This window comes from Petaurus breviceps, unplaced genomic scaffold (genome assembly GCF_028583685.1).
Source record: "Petaurus breviceps papuanus isolate PSGF00001 unplaced genomic scaffold, PetGlider_PUasm1.0 174, whole genome shotgun sequence".
NCBI classification, from domain to species: Eukaryota; Metazoa; Chordata; class Mammalia; order Diprotodontia; family Petauridae; genus Petaurus; species Petaurus breviceps.
This window is the reverse complement of record NW_027185761.1, coordinates 15,418,041-15,441,890: the sequence shown is the minus strand read 5'-3', so window position 1 is coordinate 15,441,890 and position 23,850 is coordinate 15,418,041. Positions and strand designations below refer to the sequence as shown.

The 23,850-nt window shown below is 41.4% G+C and overlaps 1 protein-coding gene across 1 annotated transcript; it reads right to left on the bottom strand.

The window, feature by feature from the left end:
- Nucleotides 1-2,469: 2,469 nt before the first annotated feature.
- On the bottom strand, nt 2,470-23,069 carry RPN1 (ribophorin I). Its single transcript, XM_069083787.1, has 10 exons — nt 22,515-23,069; nt 17,952-18,016; nt 14,149-14,455; nt 13,438-13,647; nt 6,516-6,708; nt 6,243-6,342; nt 5,903-6,041; nt 5,532-5,651; nt 4,376-4,621; nt 2,470-3,216 (listed from the first exon to the last, which is right to left on the bottom strand). Exons 1-10 carry the CDS (start codon nt 23,052-23,054, stop codon nt 3,034-3,036), a joined length of 2,103 nt encoding a protein of 700 aa, XP_068939888.1. The 5' UTR covers nt 23,055-23,069; the 3' UTR covers nt 2,470-3,033.
- Between the last annotated feature and the right edge of the window lie 781 nt (nt 23,070-23,850).

Below are 23,850 nucleotides of genomic sequence, written 5' to 3'. Positions count from 1 at the left end.
GCACCAAGGTGGGGGCAATGTCCGAGGAGAGAAGGGGAGTGGATGAGAGATGATACAAAAAGACAAACAGTAGGACCTGACAAAGGATTGGATATGGAAGAGGGGAGGGAATGAAGACAAGGGTTGTCTTCTGGCTCTCGAGCACTGGTGCCTGAGAGGAGGGTGAGCGGAAAGGAAGCAGAGATGATTGTTCATGGCCTTTTCAATAAGTGTGGCCACAAAACAGAGAAGTTCTAGGATGACAGCAGAAACAATCAATGAGGGCTTTCAGAAGATGGGGCGCATACAGGTATGTCTGTGGACAGCAGGAAAGCAGCCAGAAGACAGGGAGAGATTGGAGATTAGTCAACAGTGGGGATGCCAGAGAAAACGGGGCATAATATGATCACCTGGGCAGGTTTCTCCTGAGACTGGGTGGAGAGTGGGAAAATGTGGCTGTGTGGTGAGATGAGGCAGGGAGCAAAGGAAGCTCAGTGAATGACCTCAGTTTTGTGGGTGAAATATGAGAAAGGTTCTCAGCTGAAAGGGGAGGGAGAAACCATGAGGGGTCTGACAAGGGGATCGGGTTTGGAAAAACGACTGCACCGAGTGGGACAGTAAGTCAGTCAGGGAGATGTAAAAGGGGTTTGCCACTATGAGGGCCAGTGAAAATTGTGTAACCTTAATGTGTAGTGGACCTTATCAGTGCAGTTTCATGATTTTCTCCATCTTCATTTGCATCAAGGCCCCTGACAGCAGAAGTAATACAAGGCAGAGGCTTGGCATGACGAAATCTTCCATGGGATAAGGGGCAAAGGCCTCGAGAGGACGGTCACTGGGAAAGGGGGCAGAGTGGCCAGAGCAGCCTGAGAGGTGGAGGGACTGGAGACTACAGTGAGGCAGAAGAACAGGTTTTGAAGTTGCAAGGCATGAGAGGTGGCATGACAAGACACTGTGATCATAGAGGAATTTCAGAGTGCATCAACATGGAAGTGGTAGATTTGTGGGTGATAAAACCAATCCTGAATGAAGCTCCACCTAAGTGAGGTTTCTAAGTGATAGCAGTGAGTGACAGCCTAGAAGGGGCAATATTCCAACTGCCTCAGTACGCCCAGTGATATGGGGGAGAGGAGGGTGGCCGGGGAAGCCGGGTCATCAAGAGGCAGCCAAGTCTCAGCAAGTACAAGATGGAAGCAAGAAAGCAGCAGGCATCAGAGAGTGAAAGTGGTGGATAGCTTTAAAGTGGTGGAGCAAGATTCAGAGGGATATGAATAAAGGAGTGGGGGGGACAACTACAGTGGAGTTTAGGTGGCTGGGTCTGGGGCACTCGGACTTACTTGTCTGAAAGCAGCTTGGTAGTAGCAAGGGTTGCCAGTTCCTTTTCTATGAAGGTTGCTCCTGGGTCCATCCCCCCACCCCATAATCCTTCGTGAATCAATGACTGGGCAAGAGTTCTATACATATTAGGCCACACTTTATCCTGAAGAGAAATCTAAAATGTTCAATTCACTTGCTTTTCAAAATAAGACAAGAAAACTATAACTAGTTAAAGCCATGCACAGGGGAGTGAATGGATGCAAAGAATAAATCGAAAGGGAAGAGAGGAAACAAAGATTAAAAGAAAAGGAAGAAGCTGAGAAGGCGGAGGCCAGAATTAGATAAAGGGCATACTCAATGCCCTTCATAATAACACGCATTAGTTGATCAATTACTACTGACAGGCTGTTTATCCTTAAATCTTTCCAGGCTTAGCTGTGAATTGGATAGCCCAGGAGCTACAACCCAACAATCATTTTCTAGGTTGCATACAACAAGTCAGAGGCCAGAATGCTATTACCTTAATATTATTATGCTATTGCCAGATGCCTAGATGAAATCAATCCAAAAGTCCAATCTGACCTAGTTATTTTTCACCATACTCTAAGTGAATGCAGGTTAAGAGCAGCATAAACAAGTGACACACAATGGAAGCTTAATCAATGACAATGACTGATCATCTCCAGAAGCCCCACTTTCTAACGGACCACCTACCAGACAACCAACCACTTATGTGCCAATTTAGGCTAAAGTGAGGAGGCTCCCATTACTGCCAGGCTCTCTTTCAGTTTAAATAACCTATGACCCCATAATTCTACACTTCCAGTTCTGACTTTCCTCTCCCCTCTTCTCCATCGACTGAAGTCGAGTCATAAATGGCTGCCCAAAGGTTTACTCAGGTCAGAGAAGCTGTGTGTGTGTTGGGAATGAGAAAGGCAGAGGGACAAGAGAGAGAGAGAGGAGCTTTCCAAAGGCACTAGACACGTTTACATCCTCTCTAAACACCCAAGGACCAGCATCATCCATAGTAAATTTTTATACCCTCTGTAAAACCTGTATTATGAAAGGTCTCTTAAAAAAAATCTTCCTCTCCCCCACTCCAATCTACAACAACAGGGAGCTTAAGATGCTTTACTAATTCAAAGTTTAGAATGAGAAATAATAAAAAGACAGTTTAGTAAACATTCACAGTCCCTGGTTTATTTCAGTTTGGTCTCACACAAATTAAAAAAAAAAAAATCCCAAACATCTAAAGCTAGGAGGGCACAGATCAAAGTGTTAAAAAAAATTCCAAGTATAATCCTAGGCCTTATATAGCTTCATATTTCCTCCAATACTTAGCAGAAGGCTTTGCACATAACAGGCATTTAATAATCATTTGCTGAATGTGAGGAGTAAAAAAGTACAAACTCTGATTCCCTTCCTCAAAATACCAAGAGTGTGTGTGTGTGTGTGTGTGTGTGTGCGCGTGTGTTTAAACAAACACAGGAAAGGTTTTTGAAAGAGCAAGACTCCTAGTACCCTCAGCCTGATGTAACTGCAACTAGGGACAGTAAGAAGGGGTCAGGAACCAATGTTTAAAATCGATACAATACTTGCAAAACTTGGCAGTAGACATCCTTCCCACCATTCCTAACGCCTCCCTACTGCCCCCAAGGCCTGGCTGCTCTGAGCTCAGAGGGTGCATGCCAGCACTTTGCTCATGCAGCTCCTAGATAGCAAAGGCAGTGCTGCTGGTTACAGAGCATCCAGGATGTTGTCGATTTTGGTGACCAGCTCCTGGCGTCTGCTGGAAAGGGCCTTCTCATTCTCGATATAGGCATCCTTCTTGAGCTTGCCTGCCACAAGCCGCTCTGCCTCCAATGATGATTTCAGCACGAGATCTTTCACCTGACTGTCTAGTTTCTGGACATCACTAACCTGGAAGAGGCAAGAGGAAGAATGGACGTTAAAGAGGCCTACAGAAAAGCAGGACTGATATACCACACAGACCAATTTCAGTTAACATATCTTAGGACTCACTCCTAATGTCTAATATGTCAAGGAAAAAAAACAATGCCTGGTTTCCTCCGACATGCTATCATCATATTCATCATCATGGAGACATTTATTTGCACTAAAGCTCACAAAGTGCTTTCCTTAAAAACTGACATTTACATACTCCTCTGTAACTTAACAGTGTTTTCACAAACATTATCTCATTTGATCCTTACAACAGTTCTGCGAAGTAGGTGCTTTTACTATTTTACAGTTGAGGAAACAGGCAGACAGAGATTAAGTGACTTGGCCAGGACACATAATTAATAAGTGTCTGCGGTGGGATTTGAGCTCAGACCTTCCTGACTCCAGGCCCAGCACTTCAGCCACTTGGTCTCCTCTGACTGGCAGAGTATAATGTGGGTGTAGCATCTTGTAAATAAAGTATTCTCTACATCTTATAGATGAGGACAGTAATGGTCAGAGGGTACGCACACAGCTAGGACACAAGTTAGGTCCGAGGGACTCCAAGGTCAGTGCTCCTTCTATTAGCTCTCCTGTGTAAGTGACCTCAGCCATCTATCAGAGGCCAGCAGACTGAGTTAGTAAATCTCTAAAAAGCCTAATTCTGAACTTGTTCCTTGGAAGAAAACTTCATTCCAGGACATGTACAGCCTGGCCAGAGTCTAGCACAGTGTTTCCAACACTTAGCATAATGCTAAGCATATAGTAGATACTTAATACACATTAGACTGACAGGCTTCTACTAAAGACATCTATTCTTAGATGACTACACGGCAGCTGACAACACAATGTTTCTAATAATAATCTTTAGATACCTTTTCTAAAACACAAACACCAAAACTTCCGTTTCCGTGTCCTTGGAACGAACATAAAACGGCATGGCCTGCATTTCCCCCGAATGTGCTAGCATCCCATTTGGTTTAGGATGGTTCTTTTAAGAATGGATTACATTCCTGATGCTGCCAAGGCAGTAGTGTACTTCAAATACCAAAACACTTAGAAAATGGTCACCAGGAACATTCCATGATGCCACCCTTGTGCCCTTGTGGAACAGGAAAGAGGTATCCACATCTCTTACTTTGTCACAAAGATCAGAGCCCTCTGTCTTCAATCTGGACTGCAGAGATGCAATCTCATTAGTCAAGGACTTATGCTCCATTTCCAAGGTCTTCTTGCCGCTGTTAAGAGTGGACACGTCACGTGACTGCTTGTACTTGTTGACGGCTTCATCAAAGTGACGGTACAGGCCTAATCTCTTGTTGACCAGAGTTAAAACCTGTTCAGTGATGCAAGCCACCTTCATCCTGGCTTCAGCAGCTGGATCCTACAGAGGGAAGACACACCTGCCATTTAAAAGGTCAGGAAGGCCAAGTTCATCTTGACCTTGATCCCACAAATAACATCCATGAATAGCAGCTATCTGAAGAAGAAATACTATCTTTCTAGAAAGTCCTAAGGAAATATATTGTCCCCAAGAACATTTCAACTTCCAGAAACTATTCCCCCCACCAAAGGGTCCAATGATGAAACAGGAAACAAAAGAAAATATAACAAGGATGTAGAATAATGAAAAATGAAATTGGATGTGGCAGTCTAAACTAAAGCAGAAGAATTAAGAAAGTTTATTAGTGTATACTTAATACTAGCCAAATACTTTAGAGACAAGAAAACTGATGTCGATTCTTAAAATATCCCTCCAAAATAAGGGAGACTCTTTTTTTCAGGTTCCAAAAGGACCTGAATGATCTATAAACATATTTATTTCTTTTTCTCAGCTTCTCTGCCCAGTAAGCAACCTTCTGATAAATAATTGTTTCCCTTTATAATTGGTTACAAAACAGTCTCCTATATGTTCATTTAGAATGAATCAATGTGACTAATCTTGAGTGAACTCTGAAATAAAAGTGACCTACTTCAGGATGTGAACCTCCCAAAGAGTTTACTCCAACACATGACCAAATAATACCTGTTCTCCAAATGGCCTCTAGCTAATCACATTCTGGACTATGTAGATTCCAAGTATGACCACAAGAGTGTGCTCTATAGAGCACGCAGATCAGGAAAAGAACAAGTGTTCACTCGTACAAAGGGGACTTAAATTATACAGGATCAATAGGGTTTTTTTTTAAAAAGGGGGTAGGACAGGATGTATTTAAAACTCAAAAAATCAGTGTGCAGTGGTGGGGTTTCTGGGTTCCACTCCCTGTCCCCTAAGAAGAAAGTGACATACACACCTTTGTGATGGAAAAATCCAGCCTCACATAGATGATCACTGTAAAGAACAAGATGTAAAAGGCTGCAACCACCAACAGGGGTTCCTGCAACATGAGGATCTTGTTGAATGTGTAATGTACCTGAGAGGAGAAACAGAGATAGGGCTGTTACTATGGGTAATGGATCCAGGGCATTTGAGAAAAAGAACTTGTCTCCACAGTTGCAAGGAACTACCCACGGAGGGATAATTGAGTCCCAACCTTTAAAAAGGCACACATCAGGCACAGAGTCTCGTTTCTAACAGGCCACCTCCTCACCACTATCTCTACACCACAAGACCAGCTCAATACAGCTACACCAGAGCCCTTACTCTGCAAAAAAGAGCACCCACCACAATGTCTTGGATGTGCTGCTCCACCAAGTTGTTCTTGTGGGCAACAATCACTGTGCGGCCAAACGTATCCAGGTAGGTATAGTGTAACTCATCTGGGGCTCGGCTGATCTCGTACGGACTGTCTACTTGGATGTTCCTGGGAAGCAGAGAAGAGACTGTCTTCAAACACCAGTGACATCCACACCAAGCCTCATAGACATAAGATGCTTAGGAGGCTATCTCCAACTCACAGGTTAATAGCATACCTATTCTCAGTCCTTCATGGGGACTTCTTTTGAGACTATGGAAAGAGCAAGGAAAGCTAAAGCACATGTGAAAGATCAACAGCCATACTTACTTAGCCCCTTCTGGAAGTATTATCTTCACAGTTAGAGAATCTGTTACTTGCTCATCAAACACATGGTCCACAAACCTCATCTTCAAGGCATACTGGTCACCTGGAAGATCAAAGAATCACAGGCCTGACTCTCTTAACTGAACACAGATTCACCACAACCTTTTCTAGAAAACAAAGTAATGGACATCTACCACAAGAGAATTAACTAATGGTAGACAGACTGTTCAGGAGTAAAGTCAAATTCAGGTTTCCCTTTGACAAATTACTACTGACCTAGATTATAAAGGTACTCATAGCTTGGGAGGTTGTAGCCAATAATGTAATGGGTCTTCCATCCACCAAAGAGTGGAAATCGGGGGCGGATTTCCATCTCCACAGAGTCATCCAGGATGAGAAGGTGACTGGTAGAGACATTTCCAATCTCGTCCCTATAATAAACATCTTGAGCAGCAGCAGGGAGTATGGTCTGCAAAAGAAAAGAAAGTTCCTTAAAACCATGGACCTAAAACTTGCTCTGCTCTTTGTTCACACAAATATTTACTAAGCATCTGTTTTATGTAGAGTATTTTTTTTGGCTTGGAAAGAAATAAAGCATTTACTTAAGACCTGTTACCTGAAGCTACAGACTAGTAAGGAAATAAAGTAGAAAGATATAATTAGATGCAAAATATTACAAGGAAATATGGTGAGGAAGAATAGTGCTATATAAGAAAGACTATTACCTACAGGAGGTATATAAATGAAAAAATCATGGAGAAGGCAGCATTTGAAGTTGACTTTAATTTTCAATGGCACAGAAGAAGAGGGAAGACAATCCAAGCAAAGGGAAGAACATGAACAAAGGCAGGAAAGAATAAGGAATGTTCAAAAGACAGAGAAAGTAGTAAGTTTGGCTAAAGCTTATAGTACTATGTAAAGAGTAATATCAAATGAGGCTAGAAAGACAAGCTGGATCAGATTATGGAGGGCCTTAAATGTCGGGCAAAGAAATTTGAGCTTTACTTGGAAGGCATAGTGAGGCAGAATAAGTGGAAAATAATATAGATTTAAAATATATGCATATAAACACAAAATAAATAAGTAGAAATAAATCAGTAAGCTCCCATATAGTTATACTGATAAAACATTTTGACTAACTGTCTACCTTAGGAGATACTCAAGGTGTTTGGATTTATAATCTGCTAGTGCTTTGGTTCTTAGAATCAAATTTTTATATGCCACCTCTGGTGCAATACCTTTTTGATTACTGTATCCCATGATTACACACCATGCAGGTCCTCAGGGGGAAATAAGTATAAGGGGTGGAGTGACAGACATGGGACATTTCTTAATATTTGAGTGATATCTTTTAATGAAAAAAATATTTACATTGGGGTATACTGATAATCAAATTATTTCCCCAAAGATTACTTTCAAAAACCATGTGACAGAATTATTTGTTTTTAAAACAAAGTGAAACACTATATACACAGTAGCTTCTGTATAAAAAAAGAAGAAATGTATATGAATCATGACAGAGTCTAGATGGAGTCTTAATATTTTTTGTGACTTTAATAATAATGAAGTTCTTTATGAAAAAAGCAACTAAAAAAATAACATGAATAACTTTGATTACTTTGAAACTGAAACTGTGCCTGCTGCAGACACAAAGTCGATGGGAAAAAAACTTTTGTATCAAATTTCTTTTGCTATCTAAATTATATAAACAATTAATAAATAAACATAAAACAGCTACAACACATAAGTGGTCAAAGGATATGAACAAACAGTTCTCAAAAGAACTAAAGTACATACAACATTTGAAAGAAATGCTCCAAATAACTGATAATAAAAAAAATGCCTATCAAAACAACCCTGAAGTTTCACCTCATACACTGCAAAATGGCAAATGGTCAATATTGGAGGGGTTGTGGAAAGACAGGCACACTAATACATTGTTGGTAGACCTGGAAAAGGATACAATCCTTTAGGAAACCAATTTGGAATTATGCAAATAAAGTGACTAAAATCTCCATACCCTTTGAAGGGAGACTTCATTACTGGGCTTATGCCCCTGATAAGAAAAGGAAGCCACTGATAAGAAAAATGTCCCTATATACTCCAAAACTTTTACAGAAGCACTTTTTGTGATAAAGAGTTGGAAACAGTAGATGCCCATCAATGGGGGATACTGCTAAATAAATTGTGGCAACATGAATGTAATGGAATATTACTATGCTATAAGAAAGAATGAATGTGATGAATATAGAGAAACATGAGAAGATCTATATGAAATGATACAGAGTGATGTAAGCAGAGGCAAGAAATCAATATATACAGTGACTACAACAATGTAAACAGAAAGATCAATGACATCAAAAAAATCAAAAGTGAATGTAACAAAAATGCTAAAGATCAAGCAGAACTTAAATGAAGAGATATGAGAGGACACCCTCAATCCATTCCTGTGGGAAGGTGGGAGGTCCACAGGTGTTAAACACTGCACATGTTGTCAGACTTTTTCAATGTGTCTATCAATTGTGCTGATTTTTTTTCTCTAAGAAACATTGTCACATGGGATGGCTCTCTTGGAGGGGGAGGGAGATACTTGTGATAACTAAGATTATTGAAGAAACAAAAAATATCAATTAAAAACTTATAAAAGAAAAAGCAACCAATACTTGTGGATCTTAAAGTACCCAGAATCAAGATATTCTACTATTATCAGACATTCCTTATGAAATCAAACGGATAGTCATAAAATCTCAAAAGTTTAAAGACCTCTCAGAAACCATCTAATCCCTATTTACCCCACAAGTGGTCATCCATCTCCCTGATTTTTTTTCTTTTTTGCCTTTTGGAGGGCAATTGGGGTTAAGTAACTTGCCCAAGGTTACACGGCTAGTTTTTTTGTGTGAGTATTAAGTGTCTGAGGCTGGAACCAAACTCAGGTCCTCCTGATTCCAGGGCCAGCGCTTTACTCACTGCGCCACCTAGCCGCCCCTCCCTGAAGATTTTTAATAAGGCATAACCACCCCTCCTCAGGTAGCCCATTTCGCTTTTGGATAGTTCTGTCAGGAAATTTTTCTTGACATCTTTTTGCAACTTGTACCCATTTCCTGGTTCTACCTAATATGTTCTATGTGACAGCCCTTTCCTCTCCACTCACACTGATGCTTTCACTCCCCCAGTGCCCTGCTCTGGATGCTCTCTGGCTTGATCAATGCTGCCCTTGCTAAAACGTGGGCGATCAGTACAAATACAATACTACAAATATGATCTGGCCAGGGTCTCGTCCCTCTCATTTTTTACACTATAGCAGTGTGGCATGTTATAAATGCCTAATAAACTCTTGTCAATTGACTCTGTCTCTTTTAATAAGACTATTAGTCTTATTAAAGTCTAAAAACTAAGTCTTATTAATGAATTAAGTCTTATTAAAGTCTAAAAACTAAGATCACATCAGTTTTTTTCTGCTGAATGCCTTATATCACACTGTTGATGGCATTTCAAGTCCACTAAGACCCCAAATGTATTTTTCAAATGAACTGCTATTTTTGAGTATCTAAGTATATAATCTCAAAGGAAGTAAATGAAAGGCTATAATAAGAGGAAAAATGTTATCAACCACTTTATATCACTGAAAATCTATACTGAATTTTTAATTGCAGATATATACAAAGCAAAAATGAAGGTGATAATACCACTACTTGATTTTATTTCCCACAAAAGAAGGAGCATGTTGAGGACTCAACACTGGAAACAAGTACTACAAGAAAAATTTCTAGTGTTGGGAATAGCAAAGTCCTTGTGGATTCACAGGATCACAAAGAATTTGAGAGCTACAAGCACCTTAGTGATCACATAGTCCAACCCCTTCACTTAACAGAGAAGTGACACGAGGCTCAGAGAAACGAGATTTGCACAAAGTGAGTTAGTGGGAGAGCTGGAATCTGCATCTAAGCTTCTCTAGGTCCTGGGAATCTGACCAACACTGCCCTCCTGCAATATAGTGACCAACACACAATATGATCTAAGACTATTAGAGCTTCTCACCTCACTTCACATTATCCTATCTTTTGCAGCACGTAAATACAATTGACTTATATTTTAAAATACAACAAATTTTAAAAGAAACAACAAAAAGGACAGCAGAAAGCGCACCTCAACCTTGACAAAATCTTGGGAAAGAGGTTCACCAAACATGGTCATTATAATTATTTGGGTTTTTAAAATTTGTTCTTTTCAGTAAAACTGCATTCTTACATGATGCCATGAGAGACTTCAGTTAAGTCCAAGAAGTTTATTGTTAAACTCCACCATAATTGCAAAGGTTGTTCCAAATTCTTCAGTAGTGTCAGAATTTTATGGCCTGAATACTACTTGAAATAAACAGGCTATTTATCAGTCTTGAAAACATTTTTGTTATACTGAGATTTTCACTGGAATGAGGTCTCAATAGTCATCTCTTAAAGGCAGGGAATGTCACTTTAATCTCTGTACCCAAATGTCTCAGAGAATGTTTATGCATCCTATGTTCTCAACAAAGAAATGAAAAAGAACTGTATTAAGCACTAGAGACACAAGCAAGATAGCCCCAGCTTTCAGGGTGATCCCAGTTTAAGAGGAGACAACACATACAGGACTGGATAAATATCTGTCAAAAAAATTCCATGAAAGGTGAATCACAACCAGAATTGGACTCCTTTAGGGTCTGAGTGACATTGAATGAAAAAAGGATCTGTCTACAAAGATAGTACACTTAGAAATAAATTCCACAGATTAGACTCTGTGAATCCTTATACAAAAGCTCTGGCATTTGTCAGCAAGTCAAACATTTATTAAGTGCCTATTCTATGGCAAGCACTGTGCTAATATTAGGACTTCACCTTTAACACCTAAACTTGTCAATCTGGAAATAGGGTTACACTAAAGAAGGCTATAGGAACATTAAAAAATTCCTCCTCCTTTTCTAGGAATTTCAGGCTCTATGCAGCCACAGAACCTGACTAACAAAGTAGACCCAAAGATTCCTAAGTGATCTCACAAACCTAAGAAATCCAATTCCATTCCCCAAACAAGGCAGACCCACCAAACCTGTTATCTCTAAGAAAAAGGTACTTTTCCAAAAGAGTGGAGAGAAGCCCCAAATGAAAAATTAAAATTTTAAGAACTGCTTAGACTGTAGATCCTAAATTTTGTTAATAATGTTTTGTAATATCTGCCCAGTAACCAGCATGTATTAAGTAGAAAAAGAAAATAGCATAAGGAGTGTTGTACTTTACCTGAAGCAATGAACCTTTTTTATTTCTATATTTTCTATTTCAAGTTATTTTTTTCAAATTAGTTACATCTTACAGTAATAAAAATTCAATCTGTTATTTCATGTTAAATCTAGTCATTTTTATTCATAATAGGTTATAAAACTTGAAGGCATATTGAGCAGTATTCCACTTTTAAAGAGTTTCCAGACTCCATCAGCTTACTTTGTCATGACATATTATACAGTCTATTAAGAGAACAGAACTTTAGATCTTTGTTGGGGTCCTGAGCATAAAAAAATGTACACATTACTATATTCAGGAGTAGAGGAGTGGGTTGCAAATTCAGTTTTAGTGCTTGTTTAAATATATTTAACCTTTAACCTAAGGTGCTAAAGGACTTCTTTCATTTGTTCTCACCACATCCCTGGGAAAGGTACAAATATTACTTGATAACATTATTACACTATTAGGGGGATAAGTAGAAAAAGGCTGTTAAACTCATTGTTCATTGGTAGACTTTATTCTGGAAAAAAAGATTCCCCCCCTCCCGGTTTTGTCCTCTAGAACAGATAATAAAGGAGGTACTGAAACATTCTAATAATAATTGATGACAATCAAATATTCATGAACAATAAATGATGCGTAAATAATGTACATTAACCCATCATTTGGCATATATTTCCAAGATTGAATTATTACATATAAATGAATTTTCCAAGTAAAGTTTATAAGCCTTTTAAAAATCACTTTTGATTGAAAATTTCCAAAACTGTCACTTATAGGATCATTATGAATGTCAGTTAATGTACAGTGATGTTCCCAGATGTGTAGGGCCATTAGTTAGCCACTACAATAAATGGCCATAGATTCAGGAAAAAAAAAAAAGGTACTTTTCCCAAAAGACTTCAGCCTTCTAGCATTTGTAGGATGACAGGCATAGGGCTCAGAATTAGGGAGAATGTGGGAAAACTGAATGCCTCCTGAGAGATGGTTTTGCTAACATGAAGTCAAAAGCATATTAACTTCCCTCCTTTCACTGCAAAGGTGAGGGACTATGGGTATGGAATATTGCATATACTGTCATATTGTCTAAGTGTATTGGTCACTTTTGTTAAACTTTTTTTTCCCCTTTTTTAATCTTTGTCCCTTGTTGGGCTGAGGGGGATATATATGGAAATGTGATATTAAAAAAGGCATCAAGAATAATTTTAGGTGAAAAACTAGTATTAAAAGCATAGACATTGCCCTGTGAAGCAAAGTAAAGGACACCAATACAGAAAATATTTTTCAATTATGACTTTTAGCAAAGGTGAGGTTGAGCCTGAAAATTCTGAATACAGGTACCAAACAATGAATGACAAGAATAATAAAATAGGGCAGGTAGGTGGCACAGTGAGTAAAGCACTGGCCCTGGAGTTAGAAGGACCTGAGTTCAAATCCAACCTCAGACTTAATACTTACTAGCTGTGTGACCTTGGGCAAGTCACTTAACCCCAATTGCCCTGGCTTCCCCCCTCCAAAAAGACAAAAAATAAAAATTTTTTTTTAAAAAATAATAAAATAAAATGAGATCTAGAAGTTATCCTAAGTATCTCCCTCCCCTTCCTATCAAATCAGGACTAAAATCTACTCAAACATCTACATATTTCTTGAGTTCATCCAGACTGTCAGGGCCTATACCTCCCTGCACCACCAGGCAGCTTTTCCACTACCAGCTTTCACTCTGCTCACTCTTTCCACTTTCTCTTCAGGAATCTGAATAGTGCAAGACCTCTTTGACACGCACAAACCTTTCTGCTAGAATTAAAGCCTCCCCTGCCCTCCACCATCACCTTCATCTGGCCATTAACTCAGCAGCCACCAGCCAACCACAGTGGGGTATTTAGCTGGGACTCAAAGGGAAAAGGCAGATAAACTAGATAGCTGCAATGTCAGGGGGAACAGCAACTCACCTTGAAAGACCTGACAGAGGAAATCCCGCTGTCTGCCTGTCTCTGATAGTCATAGCGGGAAAAGGGCCCTTTAAGGACAGCTCCAGTGTGTTTTAAGTCTACCGTTTCCTCTACAGCAATATTGCCCCAGTGAGAGACTTCAATGACCCGCGTCATGCTAGTGATGGTCAGGAAAGGGCTGTTGTTCTCATAATGCACCTTAAAAGGATCCTGTCAGAGAAAGAAAAACAAATGCCTTTAATTTTAGGTAAAAAAGGATGAAGGGCATTTAGTACTTCACAAGTTTAAACGCAATTAGCATTTTGTTAGTTTCTGTATCCTTCAGAGTGTCTGGCACCCTATCTTATATAGAGGACATTGAGCAGACAAGCAATATGCTCCATTATCAGGCAGGTGGTGGCAGAGTGGACAGATAAAGCATTGGGCATGGAGTCACAAAGTTCAAATCCAGTCTCACACATACAGTGGACCAATCACTTAATCTCTGTCTACCCCAGTTTCCCTAATTGTAAAAGGAAATAATAATAGCATCTACCTCCTAGGGTTGTTGTGAGGATAAAAGGAGATGCTATTTGTAAAGTGCTTAACATAATGCCTGGCAAGGGCCCGTGTTAATCAGTGATTACTCCATTCCTGCAAGTGGTCAGCCTATGAGTAGTAACATACTTTGCTTCTGTTATCTCTGAAGCTGGCTTAGGCTAAAAAGTTTACCTGACTGAAGGGAGGAATATCCTTGAAAGGACCATACTCCAGCACATCATCAGAGCGGGTAGGATTGCCAAGCTTGCTATAGCTTTCAACATTTCGGGAGGCCAGCTTCACTCGCATGGTCTGTGTCTTAGTTGCATAGGGTGAATAGAAATAATGGTTCCCCTCAAAAACCACCAACTGCTTTTCTGACTGGGTGATCTGGGTTGGATACGGCTGCAGAGCGTGAGTGAAGACTGTCTCAATGACCACTCGGATCCTGGCGCCTCCACCTAGCGAATAGGGAAGCTTCACTGTGAATAATTTCCCACTGCAGAAGAAATAGAGAAAAGATTAAAAGGCATAAAAGCTCTAGCAATTCAAAGTTACAGGATCACTGTGCAACAAAGATCTTCCAAAGACCTAATTTCAATCCCTGTAGGCACTCATCCCCCTACATGGATTTCAACCCTCTTATAATTTAGTAGATGAGCTTACAGTCAGAGTCACACATGATTTAGTAGCCATGACTATCAAGGAGTAGAGCATTTAGAATACAACATTCCAGAATAGTGATGACGGTGATGATGATGGTGATGATAGCTATTTTTTTAAAGCAATATAAACTTCCTCTCTAGTTCAAGGATATACCGTGTTTCCCCGATAATAAGACACTGTCTTATTATTATTTTTGGACAGAAAAACACCAGAGGGCTTATTTTCAGGGGAGGGCTTATTTTAATGAACATTGACAGCAATTTTAATAAACAGGTAAATGTGAACAAAAAAATGTACCTTTATTCAATAAGCAAATCACTGGGGAAGAACAGGATGACATGCTCACTGCTGCAGCTCTGATTGGATGCAGCTCGGAGTGCGGCGTGCGTTTCACGGAAGCGTATAGCACAGGGGATCGCCTTCACTACAGTAGCAATCTCAATAGGGCTTATTTTCGGGGGAGGGCTTATTTTAGAGGAATCTTACACAGTAAGGGGAGGGCTTATTTTCGGGATAGGTCTTATTATCGGGGAAACACGGTACTAATGACCAAACCTTGTAGGTACAAAGAAATAAAATCAAGGAGAGGTAGGTCAGCTTATGATAGAAATAAACTTTCCTTATAACTCCTTGTTCTTCATAGATGTCACTAAAGCAGTTATTATCTGGACTTGTTTTTTCTTCACTTAAAAAAAATAACATCTATATATAAGAATAATTCCTTTCTGGTTAACCAATCAGTTAAGAATAAAATATAAGAAACAACAATGCTTTATGAAAATTACAAAGTAGTACAACTTAATTCAGATTAAAAAAAAGAATTCTACTGATTCAACCTATTGGTTTTGAATTCCTTGTCACAAACCAACAAATGAAAGGGACTTTATAACAAAGGCAGTATGCTGTAATACAAGGGCAATGGAATTGGTATATAAAAGCCTGCCAGGTCCTGTACATACTAACCAATGGACTGCAGAAGCAAGTAATTTCACCAAACTGTGCCTCAGTTTCCTCGGTATAAGATAGTGATAATAATATCCATCCTACTACCTTCTTCACAAGGTGGTGAAAAGATGAAAACCTTTTGCAACCTGTGACTTCATGGGTGTGGGAAGAGCCCACTAAAGAACTTCCTATAACTAAGAGTATTAGAGAGCTACAAGGTTAAGTGACTTGTCCAGTGTGCAGACAGGGCAGAGATCGGACTAGAGCCCAATATGTGCCAGGCACAGTCCTAGGATACAGGGAAAAGAAACAACAGAATAGCACTCCCTACACAGGCCCCAAGGAGCTCACATACTAATGACAAAAACAACACATGAATAATTAAGCACATCGGTAATACATAAAAAAAACAGAAGGAAGGTAACCTTAGAAAGCTTAAGTCACTGGAGGGGAGGGAGCTGAAAGTAGTTCGTGGTCTTAATGCTGAAAGAAGTCAGAGATATAAAGAAGAGAGATGGAAGTGAGGACAAAGACTATTCCAGATGGGGGAAAACCAGTACAAAGCAGAGATGGAAGATGGAGGATGCAAGAAACATGCAAGAAATGGCAAGCAGGTCATTCTCACTGAACCCACAGAGTGTGAAGAGGGGAGGAAAAGTAGGATTGCACTGAAAATGTGGGAAGGGGCCAGGTTGTAAAGAGCTTTTAAAAAAGAGAGGCCTTCACATTTGATCCTGAAGGTAAGAGAAAGCTGCTGGAATCACTGAGCAGGACATAGCATGGTCGGATCTAGACCTGCAGCTGAGTGGATAATGGATTGACATGAGAAGAGACTGAAGGCAAGGTGACTGACTCAGAGGTCACTACCAACAGTTTAATAAGCAAGAGGTAATGAAGGCCTAAATCAGAGAGCTGGCCAGATGAGCAGAGGGAAGACTGTGTATGTGAGGAAATCCTGTGAAGTTAGACAGGCAACAAGCCAGCTACGTAAGATGAGCGAGACTCAGAACCTGGGAGCCTGAGGGAAGGATGGATGAGGGAAAGGTGGGGGGAATGATGAACTCTGTTTTGGACATAGTGAGCTATGAGGTGCCTGTAGAATATTCGATTGGACAATTTCTAATAGGCAGCTGGAGGTACAAGAGTGGAGCTAGATAAGACACAGATCTTGAAAATCATCTGCATAGAAATAATAACTGGACCCATAGGAGCTGATGAGATTACCAAGGGAGACAGTATGGAGGAAAGGAAAAAAAAGAAGAGGATCCAGGAAAAGTCTCCGGGTCTACTCACAGTTTGGGAGCATGACAAGGATAAGGATCCAGCCAAGGAGATACAGAAGGAATGGTCAGACACGTAGAAAGAGAATCAAAAGGAATCAGTGCCACAAAAACCCAGAGACGAGCAACTATGGAGGGAAGTGATCAACAGTGTCATATGTGGCAGAAAGTCAATGAGAGAGCAAGAAGACTGCTTTGCTATGGTGAGAGTCCAGTTGAAATTAAACAATGTAAATTTTTAGTGGACCCTATTTTCTGACCTCCTCCAATTCGATTCAACAGCTTGTGGGTAGCAGAGGAAGAGGATGATGAGAGTTATCCAGGGCTAGGATTTGGCAAAGCAGTGGCCAAGGGAAAGGGGGAAGATGGCAGATTAGGGCAGCCACCAGCTGAATTCTCCCAAAGCCCCCTTAAATCAAATATAGAAACAGCAGAGCCAAAAAAAAGTCAGGGTGAGATATTTTTCTGGCCTATGAAATCTCTAACACTGCGGTGGAGGTCTGTCTGGAGCCCACACACACCACAGCAGCTACAGGAGTTCTCAGCCCAGAGACAGTGAGGGGGTCAGAAAGAGATCGGAAAGAGATCACAGGAGACCCTTCACCAGTGCTGATTAGCAACTCTATTGTCCATAGGCAGTTCTAGGCAGTTCCAGGGCAGAGAGGAGCACTGCAGCTGCAGGGGACCAGGGACTCTTCCTTGGTAAAGACCACAGTTCCCAGGATCACACAACCTTGGAAGCACTAAAAACCTGTAGACCCTCAGAACTAATTCTGAAAACAGAAGTACAAAAAAGCCTGAAGCTTGAGACAATGCCTCCCCACTCCCCACCCACCAAGAAGAGCTCAACTTTAACATTAAGTTCAAAGTCAAGAAACAGGCTAGGAAAATGAGCAATCAACAACAAAAAAATCTGAACACAAAAAGCTACTATAGTGGCAGAAAAGACCAAGCTGTAAACTCAGAAGAAGACAACAATATGAAAATAGCAACCACAGTCTCAAAGAAAAATACTAACTGGACCCAGGAAGTATGGAAATGAATATTGAAATTTCAGAAGCTGATTATAAACAAAACTTAATAAATACTCATCTGACTGCTTACCTTTTGCCTTTAAGTTTTACTTCTCTTACTTCCAAATGATTTTCTTCCTCTTCTTCTCCCTTTAACTGTAATAGAACACAGTTATTTCTTACACTTTTTCATATCACAAATTCCAAATCCATTTTCATTTGACTCATAACTTCAAAAATACAACCTTCAACATGCAGAAGCTTTTCAGGAGCAACAGCCCTACCACCTTCAGTAGTCTGCGTGTAATAAGATCACCAATGACAATAAATTGTGACTCCACAAAAACCCTTCACACGCTTGAAAGTCAAATCCTCTACCATGTGAAACATTCTCAAGTAAAACAATATAAGGGTGACTAGAACTTGTGTCACACGTAACCTTAACTCTATGCAGTTTCCACTATTTTCTGAAAGGATGGATGTATGCTTAATACATTAATACCAACATTTTTCAAAATTTAAAACTCTTATTGCCATTGAAAACGGTCTTCATTTACAAGCTGCAATGATGATGTAGGCTGTCCTTCTGACTCTGTTTCACTCATTCCATACTGCTTCCATAAAGGTTCCCCCTATTTCTTCTAATTCTTCCCATCAGCTGTTTCACCTGGTCAGTGTCGGATCACAGCTCTAGAGTTGGAAAGGATGGGACAAATCACATTTTGACATGAGGAATAAACAGACCCAGACAGTTTAAGTGGTCTGCCTACTGGGTGGCCCAACTGATATTTGAACAGAGGTCCCCCAACTACATTCAGGGCTCTTTCCACATCTGTTCCATTACATATCACAACTGATTCAGGCTTTCCCCAATCAGTGAACACTCAATTTGTTCATATGGTGTTATGAAAATAGTACAAGGTCCAGAAATGCTATTCCCCCTTCATTTCTGTTCCTCCAAATTTTATTGTTTTGTCTAGCTCTATAAAGTATCTCCTTGGTCATCTGATTGGTATAGCGCTAAATCTACAAATCAATTTAGGTGGTTTTGGGATTTCATATTGGTACAGCCTACCCACAATATCTGAATACTGAATACCCCTACAGTTACTTAAGTTGCTGTTTCTTTCTTTAAAGAGTATTCGGAACTGTATCTGAAGAAGAACTAAATGTGCCCTGATAGAGTTGATTTCAAGATGGCTTATACATTCTGTAAGCAATGGGACTTTCCTTTCTGGTATATCCTCTTCTGGATTTGGCTATAGTTATATTAAAAAAAAAACCAATTTTTGTGAGTTTACTTTGAATCCTACTAGGTTCAAACGGAGAGGAAAAAATAATCATGAACAATGGTACACCTCTGATCTGTTTGGTTGGCCAACCATATTACTAGTCTGGGGTCACCATGTTTTTCCTATTTGTGATCTGAATCCCACTTAAGCAAAAGTATTACGACTAGTTAAGAGTACCTGGAAAGATGGCACACTTCTGTGTCAACAGAATAACAAAAACATGGCAAGAAATAACATGCCGAATACCAATAACTGACATATATACTGTGCTTTAAGAATCACAAAGCAATACAGCACCTATATCATTGACCTATTACTCTCACCTACAACCTGTTACCGAGATCTGTCCAGTCTTCTCCCCTCTGACACTGCCCTCCACTATTGTTGGTTGCAGGTTCGCCTCCCTGCCTCAAGTCTCTCCTCACTTTAGTCCATCCTTCACTCAGTTATCAAAGTGATCTTCCTAGCAAAAGTCAGTCAGTCAATAAACATTTATTAGGAGTCTAGGATGTACCAGGTACTATGCTAAGCTCCAGACATATAAAGAAAGGGGAAAAGATAGTCCCAGCCCTCAAGAAGCTTACAATTAAATGGAAGAAGATAACACACAAAAGGAAACTGAAATGGGTAGGGAGAAGGCCTGGCTAAGTCCAGAGGAGTGCAGTCTGGGGTACAGAGAACTGAACAGGTATGAGCTCTGGGGCTGAAGTGATATTGCAAAATGAGAAGATTACAGGGGAATGATGGAGACTCCAAAGGACTATTGCTAATGGTAACTGAAGGTCTGACCATGTTACCCTCCCAACTCAATGAACTCCAAAGACTGCTTATTGCCTCTAGGATCAAAAATGAAATCCCGTGTCTAGCTTTTAAAACCCTTCATCTGTCCTACCTTTCCAGTGTCCTTATGTCTTCCTCCCCTCCACATCCTCTCCAACTCTGGCCTTGCTGCTATTGGGATAAGGCACAAGACACTCCACCTCTGGACTCCCTTCATTGTCACTGGCTGTTCCCCATGCCTCGAATTCTTACCACTCCTCACCTCTACTTCCCGGTTTCCTCACACTGTCAGCCAAAAATCCCACCGTCTACAAGAAATCTTTCCTGGTCCTCCTTAATGTTAGTGCCTATGGGTTCATCTTGCGTGTACCCTTATTAGAATGGGAACTCCTTGAGGGAAGAGACTCTTTTTGCCTTTTTTACATCCTCAGAGCTTAGCACTGTGCCTGCTCAATCAGCAGACACTTCAATACTTCTTGACTAGTCTTGACAGCTTCAAGGTTCCCAGAAGCACAATGAGGCAAGACAGCCTCAAAGCACCACATCGGGGCATAAAAGAATGCCAATCCTGCAAGCCACAGGTTCTTTTCCAAAACTACAGCCCTCTGGGAATTAAAATGAGGGCAAAGAAGCATAGACCAGTGAAGCATGTGGGGAAAGTAACAATGGGGACAGAGAAGAATAATGAGTAACAAAAACTGGAGGTCCGGAGACCAGAGTTCTGATTCTACAGAATCTACAGCTCTACCACTACAGGCATATTACATCATCTTCCTGGACATTCGATTTTCTAATTCGTAAAATTAGGCGATTCAAATGATCTTAAAGGCTCATTTCAGTTCTAAAACTCTACGAAATATGAATGGAGCAAGAGACTTACCTCTTGCAAAAATCATGGAAACTGCAATCAAAGTTTACACCTAAGTTTCTGGAAAGTGCAGAATGGTACAGAATGGCCCCGGTCTTAAAACAGGCTGCCCATGAACTCTGCCATAATTTGCACAACAGTTGGACAAGACTACTGGTTCTGAATGAATGCAGACAAGGAAGACTGAAGGTCTTATAGACCAATGAAACTAATCTCTGCCTATATAAACTTGGTTTACAACTATCCTTCAGCTATATACTCTTAGACAACTTGTTTCTGTAATAATATAAAACGCCCTGCTTTAATGAGGGTTGGACTTCGTAAAAAAAAATATTCTCCATATAAAAAGAAATCAGTACCCATTTAAACAGAACTTTTTCTCGTATTTCAGAAAATAGTAGTTGGAGAGAAATTTAGCTCCAAAACTTATTTAAATTATGTCTTCCATACTCTGCCCTTCATGAAAAGAATTCAGAAGTCAAATCTGATACCAATGATGCCAGAGACTATAACTCTATGAATGCAATTTTACAACTAAGGCAACTAAAGGTGTAATTTTGGTCTCTAAGTCAGAGACCAAATTATCCTGCTAACACAAGTCAAGGCGACCACTTACTAAATGCTACCGTTAACAATGTAAATCAAAACTATAAGCAGCCTGACTCTCTTCCCAAAACCAAAAGTGGAAAACTTTCAAAAAAGCAGTTACCCATTTAGAGGACAGAAAGTAAATAAAAGAAAAAGAAAAAGCAGCTCCCACAATCTGTAGAGCCCTGGCCCTGCAGTCAGGAAGATCTCATTTCAAACCTGACCTCCTATTTACTCAGCATAACTTTGGACATGTCACTTAACCTGGTTTCCTCTTCAGTAAAATGTGGATAACAACAGGACAGAGTTATGGTGGGGATGAAAGGAGTTAGTACCTGCAAAGTGCTTTGCAAACCAAACTTTTGTAAAACCTTTTGCCAGTTTTGCTTAGTGTTATATAAATGATGCTATCACTCACACACCACTTCAGTATTCTGTCTGAAGTGCCCTTAAATTTTAAGGATTAGGAGATCGTGTCTGCTTCTTCGCTGCCAGTCCCTGACATTCATTAAGCACCACTGTGTGCCAGGCGGGCATCACTGCGGTCCAGGAACTCAGTGTCCCAGGGGAGAACATGCAAATGTGGGGGTGGTCAGGAGGGGAGGGGGCAGACAACGAGATTAAAGGGGATGGGAGAAGGGGGGAGGGGATGGGAAGGGAGGTTTAAGTAAGGCTGCGAAGCAAAGGCAAAGCTCCCGGGGTCCCGGAGCCAGGGGGGACCGGCTTGGAGACAAGGCCCAGGTCCCCGGAGGCCGGCGGCATTCTCGGCCAGAGCCGGAGCCCCGCTGGTCTGAGGCTGGGCGCGGCGTGGCGTGGCGGGTCTCGGCCGCGCACCCCAGCCTTGTGCTTACGTGTCAGTCAGCGGCAGGCGGGTAGATCACACACGGAAGTCCGCGGCGGCCCGAGAAGGAAAAGGGGTGCGGGAAGGCCCGGGAGGGGGACAAGCCGAGGCGGGGGGAGGGGCGGGGGGGGGGGGGCGGGGGGCGGGGGGGCCGGGGGGGGGGGGGGGCCCGGGGGGGGGGGGGGGGCGCAGGTGAGAGGCCGGGATGCGGAGGCCGCTCCTCGGCCGGAGCCGCAGGAGATCCTGCAGCTCGCCCCAGTCCCTTCGTCCATCCCCCCGGCTCACCTGCACGCCGAGGTGGGCCAGCCGGGCCTCGAGCACCGGCTCCAGCGCCAGCAGGAAGGAAGAGACGGGAGCGGCCGAGCCGCCCGGGTGCGCCAGCAGCACATCGGCCGTCACCTTGGCCAGGTGGCTGCTCAGGTCCACGGTGCGCTTCACGTCCTCATTCACCAGCTGCGTCTCCGAGGCGGCGGCGGCCGCTCCGTGGGCTACCCCCACGACCCACAGCAGCAGCACCAGCAGACGGGCAGCGGGCGCCTCCATGACCGCGGACCAAGCAGACCATCCACGCGCAGGCGCGGACGCAGGCGCAGAAGGCGAGAGCAGGACCAGGCCCAGCGGCCTCGCAAACCTGAGACTGAGGCTTCCTCTTCCCTTTTCCGTCCTTCCCCGAGCCACCGCGAATCCGCTCATTGGGTGGGAGGCGGGGCCACAAGATGGCGGCGCCCACGGGAAGGGCAGGGTGGCGGAGGTTCTGCTGAGGATCCTGGCTCCTAGGCAACCGGGGCATAGCTGGCAGGCGCCTGAAAGCAAACTAATTATCATTAACACCTCTGCTATTAAGTAACGAGTTTTTACAGCACTTTTCTTGGACCTGTGAGGGGTGCGCTTCAAATAGTCTTTAGCTCCACTTTAAATGATTAACGGAGTGTCCAAGACTTCTCCGAAGTCATCTAGTCTGGATGCTGGACTTGGGGACTGACAGACCTGAGTTCGAGTTATGCCTCAGACCCTAGCTAGACGAGTCACTTCACTGCACTGTGCCTCAGTTCCCAAATCTGTAAAATGGGGATCATAATGGCACTACCATCTCCAGGTTGTTTTGAGGATAAAATGAAATAACCTGTTATATATATTTATATTATATATATATGTTATATATTATATACATAATATATATATAAGCTTACCGAAAAAAAAAAACTACATAAATGCTATTGACTCCAAAAGCCTCTTTTTACAAGAGAAGGAAACTGAGGCATAGAAAATTAAAATGATTTCACTGTAGTCGTGGTGGCAAAGCCAGGATTTCAACCTAGTTCTTCTGGCTCCAAACTGAGGTCTCTTTTTAAAAAAAAATTATCACCTCTATATATGGGGTGTTTTTTTTTTACCTTCATTTTGGAATCCATCCTCTTCTTCCCCTCTCCAGCAAGTCATCTCTTCTAATAAAAGAAAGAGAAAGGGTAGAAACAGTTTAATACCAACACATCAATAAGACTAACACATATGACAGTTTATGCAATATTTCATATTCAAAGATCTATCTCAAAGCATCATTTTTGCAGACTAATGCAGCATATAGTTCACTATGTTTTATAATTCACTGTGTTATATAGTT